Source organism: Excalfactoria chinensis, chromosome 2 (genome assembly GCF_039878825.1).
Source record: "Excalfactoria chinensis isolate bCotChi1 chromosome 2, bCotChi1.hap2, whole genome shotgun sequence".
In the NCBI taxonomy this organism is placed as follows: Eukaryota; Metazoa; Chordata; class Aves; order Galliformes; family Phasianidae; genus Excalfactoria; species Excalfactoria chinensis.
In genome coordinates this window covers 102,775,267-102,795,710 of record NC_092826.1, presented here as the reverse complement: position 1 = coordinate 102,795,710, position 20,444 = coordinate 102,775,267, and the positions used below count along the sequence as shown (strand labels likewise).

The window sequence follows — 20,444 nt, the reverse complement described above, 5'->3', positions numbered from 1 at the left end:
TTTCTTATTCCGCGCGAGAAAGCTTGTGCGGCAATCCCCTAGAAATTTAAAAAAAAAAAAAAAAAAAAAAAAGGAAAAAAAAAAAGGAAAAAAAAGAAAATGAAAAAAAAAAAGCACTTTCACAGCGCTTTGGGTCCGGGACTACCCCGGCCCCTTCGCATCCATGCCGGTGTCAGAGCTCCGGCAGCGGCCGCCTTTGCAGGACGGGTCCCTGCATTCCTTCCCTCCCCCCATCCCAGCCCCGACCCCGGCCCCGGCCCCCACGACGGCGTCTCGCCCCCGCGGCCGGGGCGGGCGGACTGACAGCAGCAGGTTGGAGAGCCGCAGAGCGCAGCGGGACCGGACGGCCGCTCCCCGCGCCCACCTGGGGCCGCCCGCGGCGGGGAGATGAGACCGGGGCCGCCGGGGCCAGCGGCTCCGTGCTTTGGTGGCACTCCCCGTTGCGGTGACAGCGGCATCACCGCGCCCACGGCCCGGAGGGTTCGCGGAACCAGGAGCACTTCAGCCACTGCGTTTTTTTTTTGTAGTCTTTCTTTTCTTCTTTTTTTTTTTTTTTTTTTTTTTTTTTTTTTTTTTTTTTTTTTTTTTTTAATATTAGAGCACATATTGAAACGATAAACACAATGAAAAGCACAAAATATTTCATCAGTGTTGTAACTGTATATTTCCTTTATTCTGAAGAAATATCAGGTTTTGAACAGTGCACGGAGGCAGCGACTTCTGCTTTGGACGCCGCCGCTCCCTTTTTAAAGATCTCATTGTTACAGTTAAATCTAGAGACAATACTTAAAAAGCATTAGATGGCAGAAAAGGGGGGAAAGTCTTACCGTCGAAAGACTGCTGCAGGTTCCAGCTCAGCCTGAAACTGCAGGGAAAAGTGGAGCAGCTGCTGAACAAAAGTTTTAGATTTTTTTTTTTTTTTTCTCCAGAAAGTCTGCAAAACTAATTTCCCACAAAATAGGACTCAATTTCCGTTTAAGAAACCAGCTCTTGCAAATCTCATACAATTCCTGATTTTTTCCAATGGCAATTCGAATTCATTTTATCTTTCGCACATGGACCCAAGAGTTTAGACTGAAATGGCTGAGCGCAGTGCTTTTTCTTTTTCCTTTTATTTTTTATTTATTTATTTCCTTTTCACTTTAAGTTTGGTTTGAGGGGAGGACGAGGAAGGTAGAGCGAAGAGAAAAGGGCGAAGGAACTCAGCGTTTCGGCAGCGGGCATCTCTTTGGGCAGCGATCAGTAAGCGTTTTAACCTAATATAAACCCGTATACAGCCTTCCTCGGCGCTACTGCTAATCCCACGACACGCGCATGCCGGGCTGTCCCTCTCCAGGTTGTCCCACTATGAAGGCTGCAACGTAGCAAATGAAGAAGCAGAGAAGTTGGGCAAATTGCGCTTTAAGAGGGTCAAGGGGGCAAAAAAGGCGACTTGTCTGTGTTCGAACACACGTGGCGGCTCGCTGAGCGCCGCGAGTTTCGTTGCAGACCCACAGGCACTGGTGGTCTCTCCTGTCCTGAAGGGCGAGGTGTGCGCGGAGGTGACTGCGGGGCTGCGCTCGACAGAGCAGCCTCGCACAGCCGGGCCGTGCCGTGCCCAGGTGCGCTGGGAGCTCAGGTGAGGCTTCAGCCCCGCGCTGAAGTAAGGTGTATTTGATTTCTCCCCCACTTCGCCCCTGCGCACATCCTGCGGGGTGTCCTTTATCGTGCTCCCTTCTGGGAGAGGTGCGGTGCGGAGATGGCCCCATGGGGCCCAGCCCCCCGCCTCGCCCCGCATCCGTCCGGAGGGGGGAGCGGACAGCCCCGGCGGAGCGGCGGACGCGCTCCCCGCATCGAGGGGGAGGAGAAGCTGCTGCTCCCCTCCGGGCCGCCCCCGGCCACCCCACCCCACCCCCCCCCCCGCCGCCGCCCGGGGCGCGCAGCGCTGCCGCCCGCTGCCGGAGCTGCTCGGCGCGGGGACTGCGCTGGCGTTTTGGAGGGAGTTTGCATGTGGTCAGTGCTGTGCCGCTAAGCCAGCCCCCAGCTCACATTACACACTACTGTATTTATAACCTCTCGGAGCCGTTTCCCCCTTCAAGCAGTTCTCTGGGACCACCTTCTATTGGCTTCAACCTCTCCCACTTCTTGACATCCGAGCGGCTCTGAGAAAGGCTCATCTAGGTCCGAGTGTTTATGCAGAGGAGACTGGCCGCTAGGGCTAAAGACCTGGATTATCTGAGCTCAGTCGCCTGCTGCAAAGTCTGTCGTTGCCGTTTTGGAAAAAAAAATCCCAGCCCCGATCTGTTTACAGTGAAAGTTGACAAAGGGTGGTGAAGTTGGATCCTTCCTAAACTCTCCTGCCTGGAACCTGAGACTTGCATGCCATGGATCACACACTCTTTGGCTGCCTGCGCAGCCCCCATGCCACCGCGCAGAGCTTGCACCCTTTCTCCCAGTCTTCTCTTGCTCTGCATGGAAGATCCGACCACATGTCCTACCCCGATCTGTCTTCTTCTTCTTCCTCTTGCATAATAACGGGATACCCCAATGAGGAGGGCATGTTTGCCAGCCAGCATCATAGGGGGCACCACCATCACCACCATCATCACCACCACCATCACCAGCAACAGCAGCACCAGGCTTTGCAGACGAACTGGCACATCCCTCAGATGTCGTCTCCTCCCGCCGCGGCCAGGCACAGCCTCTGCCTCCAGCCGGACTCAGGAGGACCCCCGGAGCTGGGCAGCAGCCCCCCCGTGCTGTGTTCGAACTCCTCCAGCCTGGGCACTACCACCCCTACGGGGGCAGCGTGTGCACCGGGGGACTATGGCAGGCAGGCTCTGTCCCCTGTGGAAACGGAGAAGAGGTCTGGCAAGAGGAAAAGCGACAGCTCAGGTAACGGCGGCTTTCCCTGCGGGGAGGGAACCCCGGGCGGAGGGTGTCGGGGAGCTGTGCTGCCGGGCCCCGGCTGTCTCGGCTCGGCCCGACTCCGTTTGCAGCGGGGCTGCCACCGGGCTGCCCTCGGCCGCGTTCTCGGGATGTCCGTCATTAAGGGCAGCTTTATTAGGGCCGCGGGGGGGGAGAAATAAAAAGGAAAAATCCAGCACGTGATAGCGCATGAAGTAGTGAAGGTGGCGGCGGCGGGAGGAAAGTTTCCATCCGTCAGGGCGAGAGCTTTCGTAGTTTCGGAATGGATTTTAGCTTCTGGCCCCTTGTCCTCCTCCCCCCTGCCGATCCGCCACCTCTGCCTCGAAGTTGGGGACGGGACGCGCTCGGTGCCCCCGCCCTGACCGCGGGCTGCGGCATCGCGGCGCTGCGGAGGGAGATCGCAGCGTGGGGCTGCGCGGGACGGTCCGAGCCTTTTGCGCTCCGTGCGTAGGATCTGGCCGTGCGTGCAGCTCAGTCCTCGGCGTGGAAGGGGAGAAAACTGGGGTCCGTCAGCCAAACGGGTGACTGAGAGCTTTAGAAAGTTGCTGGTACCGGGGGCGGAGGGAAGGAAGGAGCTGTCTGACTTCTCACAACACCACAACTCTTGCTTAAATACGAGCAGAAAAGCATATAGAGCCGCAGTTATTTTAAGAGGGTGATTCAGGAGCTCTGAGCGCGCAAAAGCCTTGACATAATCTCTCCTTAAGCCGGCGAAGCCTGGCATGGGCAGCTCTGACCGAAGGCGTGCGGTGCAGGCGATGTGAAGATAGCACACACAAACCAAAGGGCCGTCAGAGATGCAGCGATGGGGCAGTGGGCACTTGGAAAGGAGAGGACTCGGTGCTTTGAGAGCTCCAGAGCGGGCGTAGAGAATTGCATGTTATCAAGGAAGAGAAAGTGAAAGGCTTTTCCACAGCGCTGTGGAGTTCCCAATCGAAACCGTGACCTCTTGCAGTCAAAGTGTTGTTGGCTCGGTAGAGTGGTGAACAATTGGAACCGTTTAGGAAAATGACCCCAAAGGATACCATCATTACATTAATAAATTAATTTTATTTGTCATTCAAGATAGGATTAGTTGAGTTTTATCTTATGTAGCCGGGCTGAAAAGTCTTCCAGGAATGAAAGCTGTACTTTGTCAAACAGCGGTGGTGAATTCCATCATTGCATCTTCCTTACACTTTACGAAATAAAAGGAACTGTCAGATTTTTGTGCGGCAGATGAGGAGTGCTACAATTTGAGTCCCTGTTACTACTGAAAAATGCCTGTTGGTGTAAGGATTTGTTGTATTCGTCAGCGTACTTAAAGCTGAAGGGAAAAAAAGGAAATGGGTCCCTTTTACTGACAGGGAAGTATCCATATTGCTTTCTGTTTATTTAATTTTGTGATGCAAACAAAAAAAACACACTGAGGAATGTCACAGATCATATCCTGACATGACTGCAGCCTTCCATTGGATTTAGTGGACACGGGTGGGAACCTCAGGTTGCAATTGTGCTTACATTGATAGCACTGTGCTCCACACCTCACATTCTGAGACTTTCAGAAGACCAAAGTAGTTAACTGCTGATTGCCCCCTCCTCTCTCCGAGTAAGAAAGCGTTCTGTCCATTCAAACAATGAGGAACTTCTCGAACTGAAAACAGGCACCTTCTGACAGCAGCTGGGTAGCTGCAATGTCTTTGATTTTTCTTCAGGAAAAGGCAGAATTTTGGACCAACCATTTAACCCCACCCCTTTATTAATCCTAAGGTCTGATGCTACTTAATGCCATCCTAACGTATGGCAGCAAGAACTGTTGTTAGTCACTGCATTTCTATATTTGTAATCCAGAATAACCCCTCATTAGATTAAAAATCACTCCCTTTATTTCTCATTAATCTGCTTTTTTAAACAAATGGCTGTGCTTTAAAGCATTTCATCCTCCCCTCCCTAATTTTTGGTGACGGATTCATCACACTTGGAACCACTTCAATAAGCGTTTGTATAAAATCCTAATAGTAAATAACTAAGAAGTAAAGAGAGGCTGTTTAAGTTTCAGTGCCAGTATTCTGAGACAATTATTAATGCTCTCGCTTATTTACAGATATATTTCCTCCTCCGAAGCATATCGCATAAAGCCACAGAATGTTCAGGATTTTCTTGAGCGCGGAATCTATTCTGTACGTCAGATGTGCATTAACCTTAGGCCACCCCTTCCTTGCACTGTGCTGCTTTAATCATAGCATGCTTAAGATCAGCAACAATGATTCATAAAATTGAGTTTATGGATGATTATAAGAAAGTGAAACATCGATGGTACTTGTGTCATTTATCTACCAAACTAGTAATTGTTGCTTCGCTATGTAGATACACCAAAGAAGTATCTTCTTTACCAGAAGTAGTGCCCATTTTTGCTTACTTGTTATAATGGCATTAGTGTAGTTTTTTAGTTAGGAAGGAACCCCAGAGGGCAGGCGGAATACTGGGCAGTGGGCCGTGTGCTTGTTCCTGTGTTTACTCTTTTTCCTTGAGATTCACATCTTGCAAAGGAATGGGAGGAGAGAGCCACTGTTTGTGCTACGCTTTGTTACACTTCTGCTTGGAAGCAGAAAGCCAGGTGAAATGTGCTTGCATAGTACTTCTTTGTAATCTGTCTCACTTACAGTTCTCTTCTGCCCTAACCCAAGTTTTAAAAATACCCTCAGAATCTATTGACTCGGCTGCTACAGGACAGGGTGACACTGCCAACTGTTCTTGTTATAAAAGACTGGGAAATACGACTTCCTTAGCCATCAACTCGTGCACACTACAGTTGTCAGTGTCTCCATGTTCTGCAGTCGCTCTCACTATCTTAGGACATTCCTTTCAACCTTCATAGGCCCAGCAGTGGCTCCGTAGATGTGCAGATGAGCTGAAGGGATGCGCTCAGATCTATAGACACAAGATTTCTGCAGCGAGTATTGCTGTCTGCAGTCTTCCCAGCTCAGCTCTGCTTATGGCAAGGATGGTGGAGGAAAGGGATGATAGTAAAACGGAAGATAGGTTGCAAGTAAATTCACTTATTTTAAAGCACATTAATGGTCAGGATTATCTGTGTGCTAATGAGGTGCAGATGAAAACCATGTTGAGTGTATGAAAAACATATTCTTGGAGCACTTTCTTGCTTTGTGTTGCAAGTTGTGTATGGTATATTTTGATTTATTGTTATTATTATTTTAGTTTCTCCCCTTCTCATTAGCTGCTTGTGACTTTTAAGACCATTTTCTTTCTGTTTTTTTATTGAGTAGGTTTTGTTTCTCAGAAGATACAGTATACATCAGATGCAAGACTACTACTGCAGTTGTGTCAGTTGGCTTAGTTCAGTCCCAGATTTCCTAAAGCTTTGCTCAGGAGAAAAGCCTCCGTAGAAATGAAATCTGAGTTTACTGAGAAATGCAAAAAGAAAGTGAATGTGTCTTAAGAAAACCTAAAATTCAGTACCCAGCTGCAAAGCTTAGTGGGAGGGTGAGTCCTAGTGAAGAAGTTCTTCTAGGCATTGCAACTCCTCAAACATGGAATTGCAATAGGTAAATATATGTTAAATATATGTTAATAGGAAATTTTATTCCAGTGAGCTAAAGTTTAATGTAATTAAACACACCTCCAGACATGAGAAGTCTTTTCTTAATTTTAACATTATTTTATTTTATTTTATTTTTAATTTGCCTTGGAAAAATGTTTCAGTATGGCATAATTTTCCAATGGGAGGCTAGCAGGTAATAGCATCCATTTCTATTTTGGCTGTCTTTACAATAATGTCATATAGAAACACTACTGTTAAACCTACAAAAACATCTCAGGAATCCAATGTTTCAATGCCTGTTTGGATGGGTTTTGTTCATTGAGAAATGGTGCAAAAAGAAAACAGTACTCTTTTTCTGCAGTGTTTTAACGTCTTTTATAGCCTACCTATTCTCAACAAGCATGCAGTAAAAGTAACATCTCCAGGGAATTTATTTTAAACACAACTAAATACCATAAATCATATACACTTGTTTGAAAGGGTCTCTAAAAAGCAGGTCATTTTGATAAATGATTGTAAATACTGTGAAATCATTGGTTTTGAGGACTTCTGATTGGTTTCTGAAACACATCAGTAAGAAAAATGAGCTGCACACTTGTAGTCAAAAAGGACTGTGTAACTGATTCATCAATGTGTCTGTGCTTTTCAGCATGGTTGTAAACGGAAGCAAGAAAAATATATAATAAAGCACAGTTTTTCTGAAAAGAGTTAATTTGTTTGGTATCCATTATCAAAGCATTGCTTACCATTGCACAGGAAAACAACAACAACCAAAAGATGCTGTAGATGTTGTAATTTAATAAATGAAGCAAGTTCCAAATTTGGTGGACAATAATAATAATCTTAGGAGAGAAAGAATAAGACTGAATGATTAGCAAGCACTGGGTTACACTATGGGGTACTTGCTCAGTCATTTACCTGATGAAAATTGCTACATGTTCACATTGTTTTCAAGAAATATAAACTTCAAATTTTGTAGAACTTTAAACATTTCAAATGCTATTTTACTGGTGAATTTGGAAAAAAAAAACAACAACAAAAAAACACCCTTTTCCCCATAGTAATTTTGTCAGGACAACAATAAGTATGACCTCTAAGTATGTATTTCTGTCTGTTTACTTATGTTATTCAGCAGGATTTACACTTCCCCCCTCCCATATAAGCATCGAGGTCTCAACGTAGCCGTTCTCTGGAGCACAAATGTTTTTGTGAGAAGGTCTATTGAGTCCAGTGCAACTGCTTAAGCTCTGGAGGTTTTTTAAGCCATTGGAGATTAACTCTGTTACTCTGGTTTGAATCTTTTGGCACAGAAATGTAAATTCATGTTATTCTTTTATTATTTGGTATTAAGCACTATCAAGGATCCAGTCTTCAAAGCAAAGTCACAGAGAGGTCTGGATGAGTAAGAAACGTGGTGCTAGAATCAAGTGCAGAAAGAGATATGGACATATGTGGATTAAAGATAGGAATAGTCTGGCAGGAGAACTGCAAATTTCACTAAAACTGACTCAAGAAATCGTGATTGTAGTTATCCTTTATCATTTTTAATCTAATGTTGTATGTTAGGGAAAAAGCTTTGTAATTCTTCCAAATATTGACTGATAAAATACTGGGACAGTTTGTTCATTGCCAATCCTGCGTTCTATACATAAAGTGAATTTTAATTTCATTTGTATTAGCACCCTAAGGCAAAATTTAACCTGACATATTTAGCATAGCTTCTTTAGTATTTTGCACAGTAAGTAATCAGATTCCAGACTTTTGTTGTTGTTTGCTCTCGGACTTACTGCCTTTTCAGATAACGCTGGTTATTTCATAAGTAGTTTTTAATTGAGCTTTTTAATCTGTGTAGATTTTGACATTTGTAAATGTTCGTCCTTCAGTGATAGGGTGACTCAGTACTCTGTACCACTGAAATTCTCAAGAGTAAGACTGGGTTCTGTGTCTTGAAATTTAAGGGAAGGTGACAACATTGTCTTTGTTTCTGTCTGCTAATAATCTGATATTGTGCGTAGGACTATTGCTTCCAGCAAAGACAATGTTACATGACCGTATAGCGGTCACTGCAGCATGTTTCTTTCAGTAACGGAATGAACTTTATCCAACCAGTTTTTCTTGTCTCCAGAAGGGAAGCGAATTAAGTCTGGTTTTATATACCAGAAAGAACAAAGTTGAAATCCAGCGATAAAGTGCAGTTCTAGTGTAGTTGGGTTCAGTCAATTTTTTTTAATTTTTTTTTTCCATGCTATTGTGTGTCCTTGTTCTAATACACTTAAGAATGCAACTTAAAAGGACGTGAAGGGAAAGTCATATTTTTTAAATATAAATACTTGCATATGTCGCTAATAAGGTTTGTAACTAAAATAGTGTGGTATTAGAGAAGTTTGATAAACAGTGCTTGAGGCTACTTCATTACATCAGAGCACAGCTGGGCATCGAACCCAACCTTAGGATCTGTTTGAGCCTGTGCCCCACTCATTTATTATATGCCTGTGTTCCTAGTCCATACAATAGCAATGTCAGTACCCTCCTTCCATTTGCAAAATGCTATAAGCTCTTATTAAATGAAAAGCTTTGTGTGAGTGTGCGTGTGCTTTTTTAGGAGGCTTTAAAGACTTCCAGATCTGCATCACCATTTCTCAAGAACTACTGGTGGCAGGGTGTAGCTATGAGCAGCACGGGGCACAGCCACCTTACAGAAAACCTTTTGCCCACTGCTCATCAGGCACTGACATCACTTTTCCGCTGGATGCATAGGTACACACAGCAAGAAGTCATTTAGACCTCTAAAGTTTATGCTGGAGTCTCTGGTGCCTCGATGGCTGCTTTTGAATCAGATTTGATGAAAGTTTGAATTCAAAAATAGACAAACATGATGATAGTGGTACATGTGTGTAGTCCACTCTTGTATGCATTTGAAGCATTTGAATCACTAAAAAATGTTATTAAAGTAAATGATTAATAAACATATGTGTCCAGTGAAACTTCACCTGGAAGAAACTGATGACAGAACTCCCACTGATTTTTGATAGGGCCAGACTTTAAGAAGCGCGTTCTTACTGTGAACTTAGCTTAGCTTGGGCAAAGGAGGCAGACCAGATAGCCTTGGCTGTGCTTATGCTTTCTGTGATCTGCTGTGCTCCCATGGACATAGAAGAGAGCAGTGAAGGAATATTCATTTAAAGAAGGTCTGCTGCCTTGGGTCTTAGTTTTCTAGTGAGGTGGAAAATATAGGCGCTGTCATTACTTAGTAATATATATTAAAAATATGTATCCTGTGAGATGTTCACCTAGCCCATATCCATTTGAAATTATATTTTAGTAGACAAAAAGTTAAATATAATTTACAGCAACATTGGTCACTCTCCGCAATTAAACATATATACGGAATATTGCAAACACGGAGTTAAACTGTTATATCCTCACATTCACAGTGTCCTGCAAAGTGGAAAAAAGATCATCTATATAATGTGGTTAAACAGTAGACAGTTTGGTGCCATTACGTTAGGACTGCTTCTGAAGTGTTCTAATAAACATTGTAAATAGACAATTTAGATTGTCAAAATTCTACCAATGTTAAAACATGCATATTAAATGTGCAGTATTCATTGTAGATCTTCATTATGAGATCTTGGAGCTACAGCAGACAATAGCATGAGTTTATTGTCCATATAGAATCCTGGATTTTACAAATACTTTTAGGGGTAGGTTACTCAACTGGAACTTATGCATATAACTAAATAGGCATGAAATTTATGTATCAAAGGAATAATCAGAAATCACATTTAGTACTTAGTATTTTGTTGCTTAACAATTAATGTAATCATTCAATACTATGCTGTCTGCAGTCAATTGAGCCTCCTGCTCATTACTTAAATAAAACAGCAGATGAACTTTGCACTGAAAATTACCTATGCCAAACAAGCCTTGCAGCAATAGTACCAAGGGTAATTACAATGAGTGAACAGAAGAAAACATACACGAAAACTTAACGTTCATCTGAAAGAGAAGTTATTTTGTACTTGAACCTATGTTTCCTTTTATCTTTCTTTTCAACAAATGGAAAAAAAAATAATTGACCAAACAACAGAAGAAACAATTCTCAAAGGAATGAGGCAAATCTTTCATGTATGATGGAAGAGCATAGTTTTACTAAACCAATAAAATCCAGTGCATTATGAAACTTTAACTGGAAGCCAATCTTTCTTTCTTTCTTTCTTTCTTTCTTTCTTTCTTTCTTTCTTTCTTTCTTTCTTTCTTTCTTTCTTTCTTTCTTTCTTTCTTTCTTTCTTTCTTTCTTTCTTTCTTTCTTTCTTTCTTTCTTTCTTTCTTTCTTTCTTTCTTTCTTTCTTTCTTTCTTTCTATATTTTTCTATATTTTTCTGTTACTTTCTTTTTCTATCTTTTCCTGTCATCTTTTTCTTTCTCTCCCTCTCCCTCCTTCTCTCTTTTGCACATTCCCTTTATTTTTTATAAAATTGCTTCTTGGACTAGAGAAAAGTGGGTTGACTGGGCATTATTTTATAGCAAATAGGGTATGAAAAACTAAAACTGAAACTTTTAAAAGTTCTTCATTCTCTCAGATCTATAATAGATATTTTTTATTTTTAGCAAGTAAGTCCAAACAAACACTGCCTTACATAAATTGTGTTAGGTGCACTTCAGAGTCCTTTGCCACCACGGTGAGTTTTGTTGACTGTGATCATACAGTGATGCCAGTATGCATTAAATTTTGGGTATTAGGTGACAAATGAAAACCTGGGTATGCTGAAGTGGAAGCTAAGTCCTGACTGGAGCCAGGGCTTCACATCATGCATCAGTAGGTGGATTACTTTGATATGAACACACCTGATGTTAAGTGGATGTTCATACATTTTGTTGAACTGGGGAAATTAGTCACTTAAATTTACCAGGCAGAAAAAAACAACACAAAAACACCAACCCACAACAGTTTCCTACTTTTGCCCTTCTAAAAATAGATACTAAAAATCTGTTGGACATATGTGAACCAACAGTATAGTCGTGAAGGGAGTGGAGAGAACCGTGGGGTTTCCTACCTGCCATGGGGAAAACGGCATGTCCTAGAAGTCTGCAACGTATGGAGAGTATGTGCAGTGGCTTCTTTGGAAGGCAGGTTCTGAAGCGTGAGTGTTGCTCGTGGGGCATGTGGGTATCTCAGTTGCTTTTCAAGCCTTTCATTTTCTTTGGAAGTGCTACAGACCCCATCCTTTCGCTTGTGGACAAGCATATCCTATTGTTAAAATGTTTTCCTTTTTTTTTAAACTATGAAAAGAATGATAGAAACAGTGACTAAACAGCTCCTAAATTCACAGAAATATCAGCTATTTTAGTGAAAAGAACTGGAGTCAGATGCTTTAATAAACTGTAGGGTGACATTTTGTGAGATTTTGTGGTACACTGAGCTGGTAACAATGATGTGAAGGGAAACCTGTGTGGCTGCGGAGACGTCAGCTACTCAAAGATGCAGCATAAATCCTTTTGCTTACAACAGCTGGCAGTATTTTCTGTTGGAAGAGAAGAGCAATCTAGTGCAGAGTAAGGCTTGTTCACTCTTTTCTCACACTTTTCAAACTGGTATTTTGTGAAGTAGAGTTTAAAATCTAGTACTGGTCTGCAAGGTGATCAACACGCTCGCCTTGTGTGGGACGTAGGGAGAACCAAGAACATTGCAAAGACTTTGCACTTTGAGATTACTGAGATTCATGAAAAAATGACATAAATGACATAGTAGTGTAAGCTTTTTTTTTTTTTTTCCCCAATTCTTTTCCTATATTCTTGTTTTGAGAGTACCACAATGACCTCAAGCAGCAGCTGCGTACGAAGCTTTCTGCGTTCCTGAGGACATCAGAACAATGCCTACTGATGGTCTCAGTCTCGGCTCTCTCTGCTCTCTCTGTGCCTCCCTCTCTTTTCCATTTTTTTTTTTTTTTTTTTTTTTTTTTTTTTTTAACAAATCTATGTTTCTGAATGAGTGTACTCCTGCATATATTTTCAGTTTCCATTTGTCCTTACAGAAAGAATGCCTGTTTTACTGCAAAACAAAAAATGTCACTCATCTCCCAGATTTCCATTAGGTCTTAATCTAAAGCAACTTTAAGAACCGCAGTGATCAGCTGTTATTTTGCTATTTTGTAAAATGTTATTTTGTTAGGCAGTGCAGAATGATCACCGGAGCTGGGTTAGATGAAAATAGGAGACTTCATTAGCAGCTGCCCATGAGGTGACCTGGAACTGTAGCATTATCTTTTCTTGTATTATTACCACTTAAATTTACATGTTTTACATGATCTTCAATTATCGGCCAAGAAGGAGAGTGGCTGTCTATACTGTTTGGATATCTGTTTGTTAGCTGTGAAATAATATATTATTATTAAAAGTAGAAAACGGAACTACTTCAAATATAAATTAAAATAATAATAATAATAATGCAGACAAACACAGGGGAAAAATCTGGAGATTGGAGCATAAATGTTTTGATTGGTTTAAATTATGAGGAAAAGTGCAGCCAGACTTCCCTGTAGGTTTGGTTCATCTTTGTATTTTAATTTTTTCCTCCACTTGTTCTGACCCTCTTGTTTCTTACACTTTGATACATTGCTGCAACTTTATGAGGATAACATCTTTATTACTTTAATACAGAAATCTAACAGTATTTGAACCCTATAAAGCTATCTTTATTTGACTAGTTCCAAACTGAAATTTAGCCACGCAGAGAGGCAGGCGTCAGTAGAGTTTGCAGTCTGCTGGCTTGTAAAATATCAGCAATTTAATGATTTTGTATTTGCAAACATATCAGGAGAGCTTTGCCAGACATGACACCCTAACAAACACTTTTGTTTTTGGATAGAGATTGTGTGTTTCAAGCACAGTAGCTAAATGTGTCCAGGCATTGTGAAGTACATTTCTTGAGCTGTAACTAACAGAATGACCCAGTCTTTCACAGTTCTTATGAATGCCGTTTCCTTTCCTCCCGCTCAGATTCCCCATTGCTTTACCAGACTGAGTCCCTTATGATAAATATATGTGTGTAGTGATACTCTAAGCTTAGCTTACTGTATAGAATTCTGTTGGAATTAACAGTATAATACTAAAAAAATTAAGCACAGATATATTGATTGCTTCTCAGTCATTGACTCCTTCAGCTCGATGTTGTGAAGCTAAGACATGTTTGTAGTTACAAAACATATGGGTAGATACCATAAAAATATTATTTATGGGGACTCGGTCTTGCTTTGTGTTTTTCAGGCATGTTTCCACAGCTAATTGGTAGTCTTAATTCACACACACACTAACTAAAGCTGCACCCATGTTAACCTTGAAACATATGGTTGACTTGATTATGTAGATAAGTGGAAGGCTTGATACTACCCATATAGTGGAGTCTAGCTGCATGTTATTGTTGTCCTATTAAAAAAAAAGACTTTGTTAATATATCAGCAGACTTGCTGCAAAAGGCAGAGTTGAGTTCCATATTGAACTAGATACACAAGAAATACTGGTCTTTACTGAGGCATTTGTATGAATGTGCATGGAGCCTTGCTTATAAAGGACTTATTTGGGGGTGCATGGTCACTGAATACCTCTGCAAGTGCATTTTTCAACTTTGGGAAAAGGTGGACTGAATCAGTGCCAAGAAATGTGTGGTCTATTGCACAACAAGCAGAAAAAAGGGTCTTAACTAGTTTTCCCTTGTACTCTCGCTAACCTTACATTTAAGGTCTCCTGATCTCCACAAAGCCTAGGAGGAAGCTTTGTAAAGATAAAGATGATTTCTTCTTAAAGGAGGACATCATTTCTTTTCCCCCCAGAGCAAGGATGCACAGATGTAAGAAAAATGCTCACAAACCAGACCTGGGGGCCATCACAAAGTACTTTTTTACAGGGGCAAAAACAGCACTACTCTGGATTTCCTCAGTACAGGATGGAACCACATTCTGCTTGTTCTGAATAGGGTAAGAGCTGTGGATAATTTGCCCCTTGAGTTTGGTAGTTGGTTTTTTTTTTTTTTTTTTTTTTTTTTTTTTTAATCTCCTCTTTCTCCTCCATATTTTCAGATTGTTTTGCAAATGACTCTTACACCACTCATCAGAAATCAAATCTGTTTTTTCTGCCACAGTGGTCTTTTGATTCCTGCTCTGTCCCCGCCAAAAAAATCCTGAGCTAATCAAGTGATCCTATCTTTATTCATTCGCTTCTCAAATTCCTTTCCCAGAATTCTTCTTCTGATACCAGTTTATCCGCTTAGAACTAAACTGTTATTTCTCCAAAAAGCTTCGCCCAACTCCAGCTCAGACAGTGCATCTGCTCTCTTATCTAGGGTTATCTGCTTAAATGTTTTCTTTGTACTGCCCTAATCACATTTTTCCCTTGTCCATTCACACTTCACTCTCTTGCTGGTACAGCTCACATTCATGAAAGAAACATCCAGAAGTAACATTCTGTCATTACCTCATCGGTCCCAAATCATCAATGTTTTTTAGTAGGAACATACTTTGATTAACTGAGAGCTAACAAAAAAAAAACAACAAAAAGCAAAAAAAAAAAACAAAAAAAAAAAACACAAACCAGCAACAAAAAAAAAAACAACAACCAACCAACCAACAAAAAAAAAAAAAAACAAACAAAAAACAACAACAACAACAACAAAAAAAAAACCCTTCATGTTCTCTCTTCTCTTCTTGAGATTTTAACTTCATAAGAATGCACACCACAGAGCAGATTCTGTAAACGACTGTGACCCAGGCACTGCAGTGCCAGTGATGTACCAGTGTTGACAGAGCCTTGTATAAAAAGGGGAAACTAATCCAACAGGGTGAAAAAAAAGAGTTTGGCCTCCTTAAAATGCAATATTTAATTCCAAAATTTTAGGTAATAATTACTTTTGCCAGAAGGAACATGCTTCAAAGAAAGTAAAGCCTCATTTTGATGTGGCCTGTAAACTCTTTAAATAGCACTGGCAATTTGTCTTTTCACTCTAGTTTCCTGTAAGAAAAGTCTTGAAAGTGGTAAAACAGTTTTTTATTCCATTTCATTGATATATTAGACACATATATGCATTTGTTATGTGTGTGTGTGCGTGTACGTGTGTATTGAATCTAAAATAACAGGAAATGAGGACCTGGGCTACACCACTGGATTTGATTGGACCAGCACTTGGTTACAGTGTGCTGCTTTATTCCTAAATGTGTTTCTAAAACAGTTTGGGGAGGTTGAAGGAGCTGTAAGCAGGGAAAGAAAAGAGAAGGTACAGAAGTGTTTGCTGATAGCTTCTGAATGCTTGGGCTTGGCAATTTTGCTGTTACTTTCAATACCCAGAGAGAGTGCAAGGTAAAATTACAGAAGATATTAAATCTGAAATCTGGAGTCATAAATTCACATGAGGATCAGATCATGAGGTTGGCTGCTTTCCGGCTAGTCTCTAGTGGGCGTTTATCCATATCACAAATATCACCATACAGTTTGGCGCAACCATTCAGCTCAGTGGAGAGGATTCAGTTCCAGGACTGAAATAGCCAAAAGCACGAAATACCAGAACTGAGGTGCATTTACAGTGTAGTATGGAGACAGTTTTACAGCTTTCATCTCAACTTTTCTTTCCTCTTGCTAGGGATAAAACTCTTTGTTTTTTTGTAAGAATTCTATCAAATTTATAGAAGGGGGGGAGGGAAGGAGGAATGAGACACCAACCTTAAAGTTTGTGACTTTTATACAATCCTACAAGGCTGTTGTGTCAGCAACTCATATTTCTGCAGCACACATCAGAATCTAATAGATGGTGTATGAGAGCACTTCGAAAAATTGGTAAATAGATACTTGTCTGGTCAAAATTAGAAAATTTAAACAAGAAAGTTTCAGACTTCAGAAAGTGATGGAGTTCTGCTCCCTTCCCCCACCACCCATCAGCAAGCTGATGTTTCCAGCAACTTCAAAAACAGAAGACTTCTCTGTAATCCTACATGTACATAAGGAACAGATTAAAGTCCTGATTTGTGAAAAAATTTGAGCATATGCTTAGGAACCATTGACTTCAGTGGGAGTTAAACATGTCCTCGCACACGCTTCTTGAACTGGAGACTAATAAGGATATTAAAAAGGATCAAGAGGCTGCCCCCCTCCAGGAAATGGTGCAAAACTGTCATAGCTGAAAGCTTTTTTTTTTTTGTCATAATCATACTGACTTTCATCACTACTCTCCTCACTTCACTTTCAGCCTTTACAGAGAAGAGAAAACAACCTTTTTCTCCTTTCTCTTCACCTCCCTTTGCTTGTGTCTCTCCATGCCAGGCTAAGTGTTCTCTGGTCCAAGAAGTAAAAGAACTACAGTTCCTTTAAGGATGAATTGTCCATTAAGGATGCTCTTATTTATAGTGAAATGAATGCGGAAGATGATAGGATGGTACAGTGGATGGCATCTAAACTCCAGAGAATTAATTACAAGAACATTACTCGTTAGCTAGGAGGACCTAAAAATGATTGGAAGAACAGAGAATAAGGTATAAAAATGTGCAAAAGAAGGAAAGAAAATCTTGCAATAAATAAATAAATAAATACAATTTGCATATAATTTACCTATAGCAATCCTGTCGGTACTCCCACCCCCCAAAAAGAAATCCATATTTATATTCTGTTACTGATGAGTGACAGATGGAGTGAAGTAGTGGTGACTAAAAGGGTTGAGTGTGGGCTGATTTCTTTCGAGTCAGTATGACAATGTGGGTTATGTATATGGTTCGTGAGTGTGGTACTAATTTATCAAATGCTCATTTGGACTTTAAAAAATAGCTTGCCTTCATTAGCAGTCTCAGGAAACAGACTCCATGGTGTAATAAATCTCACTTGCAGGAATTTTGGCCTGATACTCATCTAAAAATACTCCAAACTTTCTTTTCCTGAGCCTTGTCTCCCGCTCTAAGACAATCCTAAGTAATTCCTCCTTGCTTTTCATCCTCTAGCATTAGGAGGCAGTTCTCACGCATCCTTGTACACAGGGTTAGTTAGTCTGGGGCAAGTCTTTGTTCTTATCTTTGAGTTACTCATTCTGAACTGCTTAGTTTCTTTTCTAAGTGAGTATTATTTTTACGAATAACGAATTACAGTTGGGGAACTTTGGCATAATGGCTGTTTAGCACAATATCACAAAAAATTATTTAAGAATCAGAAAGCAGTAGAAGCATTAAATCTGAATATAGTTTAGAAAAGAACAACTGAGGAAAATATTCATTACATGTAAGAAAAGCTGAAAATTGTCTTCATGCTTTTTTCTTCCCTCAAATTTTATTAAATTAGCTCATATAAATTAGTAAAGATGCTTCCTGCCAACTTTGTTTACATGCTTCTTGGAGCAGTTTTCATTCTAGACAAAAAAGGAGGAAAAAAAAAAAAAAGGACAAAATTTCCATCTGTGGTTTTGTTTTCATTGGTCGCTGTTTCCTATACTGCTATGTGTGCTGTAAAACTGAAATGAGATATCCAGTTGTTCTTCGCTTTTGTCCAGCTGTCTGCCTATTCACGAAGCTCCCTGAAAGTGTTGAAGGTTTCAGTATTTGATGGGATAGGCCTGAAAAATATCTCTGTTTAACAGAATCTTTCCCCAAATATTGGGATTTACTCATGTTTGCAGGTTTTCCCATGGTGGGAATGAGACTGGGAATGGCCCTTTGCCCTTCCAGGTTTAGTTTTTGGTAATGCTGGGCATTTCCTTTGTCATGTATTCTATCTGCAGACCTGTGGCACTGCCACTTAGTTATATTTGCCTGTCTGTCTATCTGAGTTACCCTCAAACATTTAATACAGTTTTATAACTAGTTAGCATAGCTTTCATCCATCTTAGGATGTATCAGGGACCAGGCACAGTGATGCATCCTGGGTTCTTGTGGGACATTGCAGCTCCTACATTAACCACTGCAGCTCTGTAGGATGAACACAGTTGCCCTGAGCAGTAAGAATTGTCAAGTCTTAAAACTTCTCTTAGCGCATGTGACCCATCACACATCAGCTTATGTTCTATTGCTACATCGTGATGTGATCTCTCTTTTGTTTTCTTATACAATTAGTTGGCAATTCTCTGACAGTTTTTGACACCGTGTTTTGTTTTATGCTGATTTTCAATTTGTACTGTCTTCAAACCTACGACCCAATCTGTGACCAATTTTTTCTAGCCAAGTAATGTAGATTTATACTTCTTTAAAAGTATTAAGACAAAAATCTTGATCCAAAGATATTGTTTTGAAAGATACATTTTTACAATGACTTTATAAAAACTTCAAGCCTGCTACTAATAAAAAAATAAAAATTGCAAATAGTCCCTAACTGGGCAGTGTGCTAAGTTGGTGTTTTATTCCTTTTATAATGCTAAGGAATTTAAAAGCTAGAAAAGCTGGCATTAAACTGAAAGGGCAATGGAAAGTTGGTAGCCTAAACATTTGTTTTGATTCATATGGAAGGAAAAAATTTGGACCAGATGCTTGAAAGAGCTCAGAACCCAGCAGCCCCCATTGTTCTTCATTTAGGTGCCTAAATGGTAACAGTTGGGTGTGCAGCTTTCTTGAAAACCGATCCTTTTGTGTTGAGGCAGCTTTTAGGCATCAGCCTATCTCTTCCTGACTATAGAATTTAACTGTAAACATTTTATTCCAGAATTGTCCCTCATCTGTATCCTTCAAGCATTTGCTTGTAGTTAAGAGATCTATTCTTAAAATTGCAGGATTGCAACCCCTTCAGATTGTTCTGAGTTTTAAAAAAAATGTCCTACTCACGTTATTTCCTTGCTGGAGAACTACTGCTCTGCATCTGACGTTTTTGGTAATACATTTTTGAGGAGTTCAACCAGGCTGTGGACTCTTAGAAATGCAGTGTTGTCATACGTTCATATGCTTCAGGCTTAAAATTGTGAAAAGTATAGAATACTTTGAAAAACAAGGGCCATGTACTTTCTTCTATGCAGTAAGCTGTCAGTCACATAACATTTACCATGAGGCTGGAATGTAGGTCGTTCTGAAAGTAGTACCTCCTATTTCTTACAACAGATACAAAGAGCATCATAACACTATTTGATTAAGAAAATCCTCAGCTACAACACACTATTTTTCAACGGTCAACCACCATTAGCTAAGCATTTTCACCAGCTCTCATGCCATGCTTGTAAAAATCTCCATAGGCCTCTGGAATGTTTTTTGTCTTTCGTATTGCTGTCACCACTGTTAAAACACACCACTCACTGACTCAGTGTGCTCACATCCACTGTTTGGTCTCCATGAGTGTTCAGCTAGGGTCAGTGAATGTCAGTAGGTGCCATTTTTTCCACATGAAGGAATTCCATGGCACCCACTGCTGCCGTCTGTTGCATGACAACAGAGCATATTATTGGCAAGAAGGTTCAGCCTTTACTGCCATATCACCAACATCTGCCTCTGACATCATAATAAAATAGGAGGCATTACTTTCAGAGCAACCATCGTGTATGGGATGCTTGCAAGTCATCATGGTTACACTTCAAAGTTCATAACACATGGATTATCATTACATACATAATTGCAAGACCAGGTTAAATCATTCTCAAACATAGCATCTAGTGTGCATTCTTATAGTGAAACTTATTGGCTCAATAAGTTTACATAACTTCATTATGTAAGTTTTGAATGCATACAGTTAAAGTGACATTTGAACTTCCATTGTGTTATGTGTGTAGTGTACTTTATTCAAAAGATCATTTGGACTTCATTCTTACATTACAAGTTCTTTAAATTTAGAAATAATAACTAGAATGAGGGGACTGTAGGTAGTCTTCAAAGAGATTTTTAATAAACAATGCCCCATGCTACTCTGCACCTCAAATGCAGAGAAGATAGGTAGCTTTGAAATAAGATGTTGGAAAGAAGTAAAGATGTTGAATTTCCAACTCTGCCATAGACTTCATGTACAAATTTGCCTGAAAGAATTTTACATGGAAGCAGCCAAGCAGTCCACTGTGCTGAAAG

The 20,444-nt window shown here is 40.8% G+C and overlaps 1 protein-coding gene across 1 annotated transcript in view; it reads left to right on the top strand.

Annotated features, from left to right (window-relative positions):
- The first annotated feature begins 2,221 nt into the window (after window positions 1-2,221).
- MEOX2 (mesenchyme homeobox 2) overlaps window positions 2,222-20,444 on the top strand; it is a 47,253-nt gene continuing 29,030 nt past the window's right edge. The window contains exons 1-4 of the mRNA XM_072328120.1: window positions 2,222-3,019; window positions 3,181-3,354; window positions 4,991-5,066; window positions 5,765-5,935. Coding sequence (XP_072184221.1) covers window positions 2,364-3,019; window positions 3,181-3,354; window positions 4,991-5,066; window positions 5,765-5,935 — 1,077 coding nt within the window. The 5' untranslated portion in view covers window positions 2,222-2,363. The remainder of the gene's footprint in view (window positions 3,020-3,180; window positions 3,355-4,990; window positions 5,067-5,764; window positions 5,936-20,444) is intronic.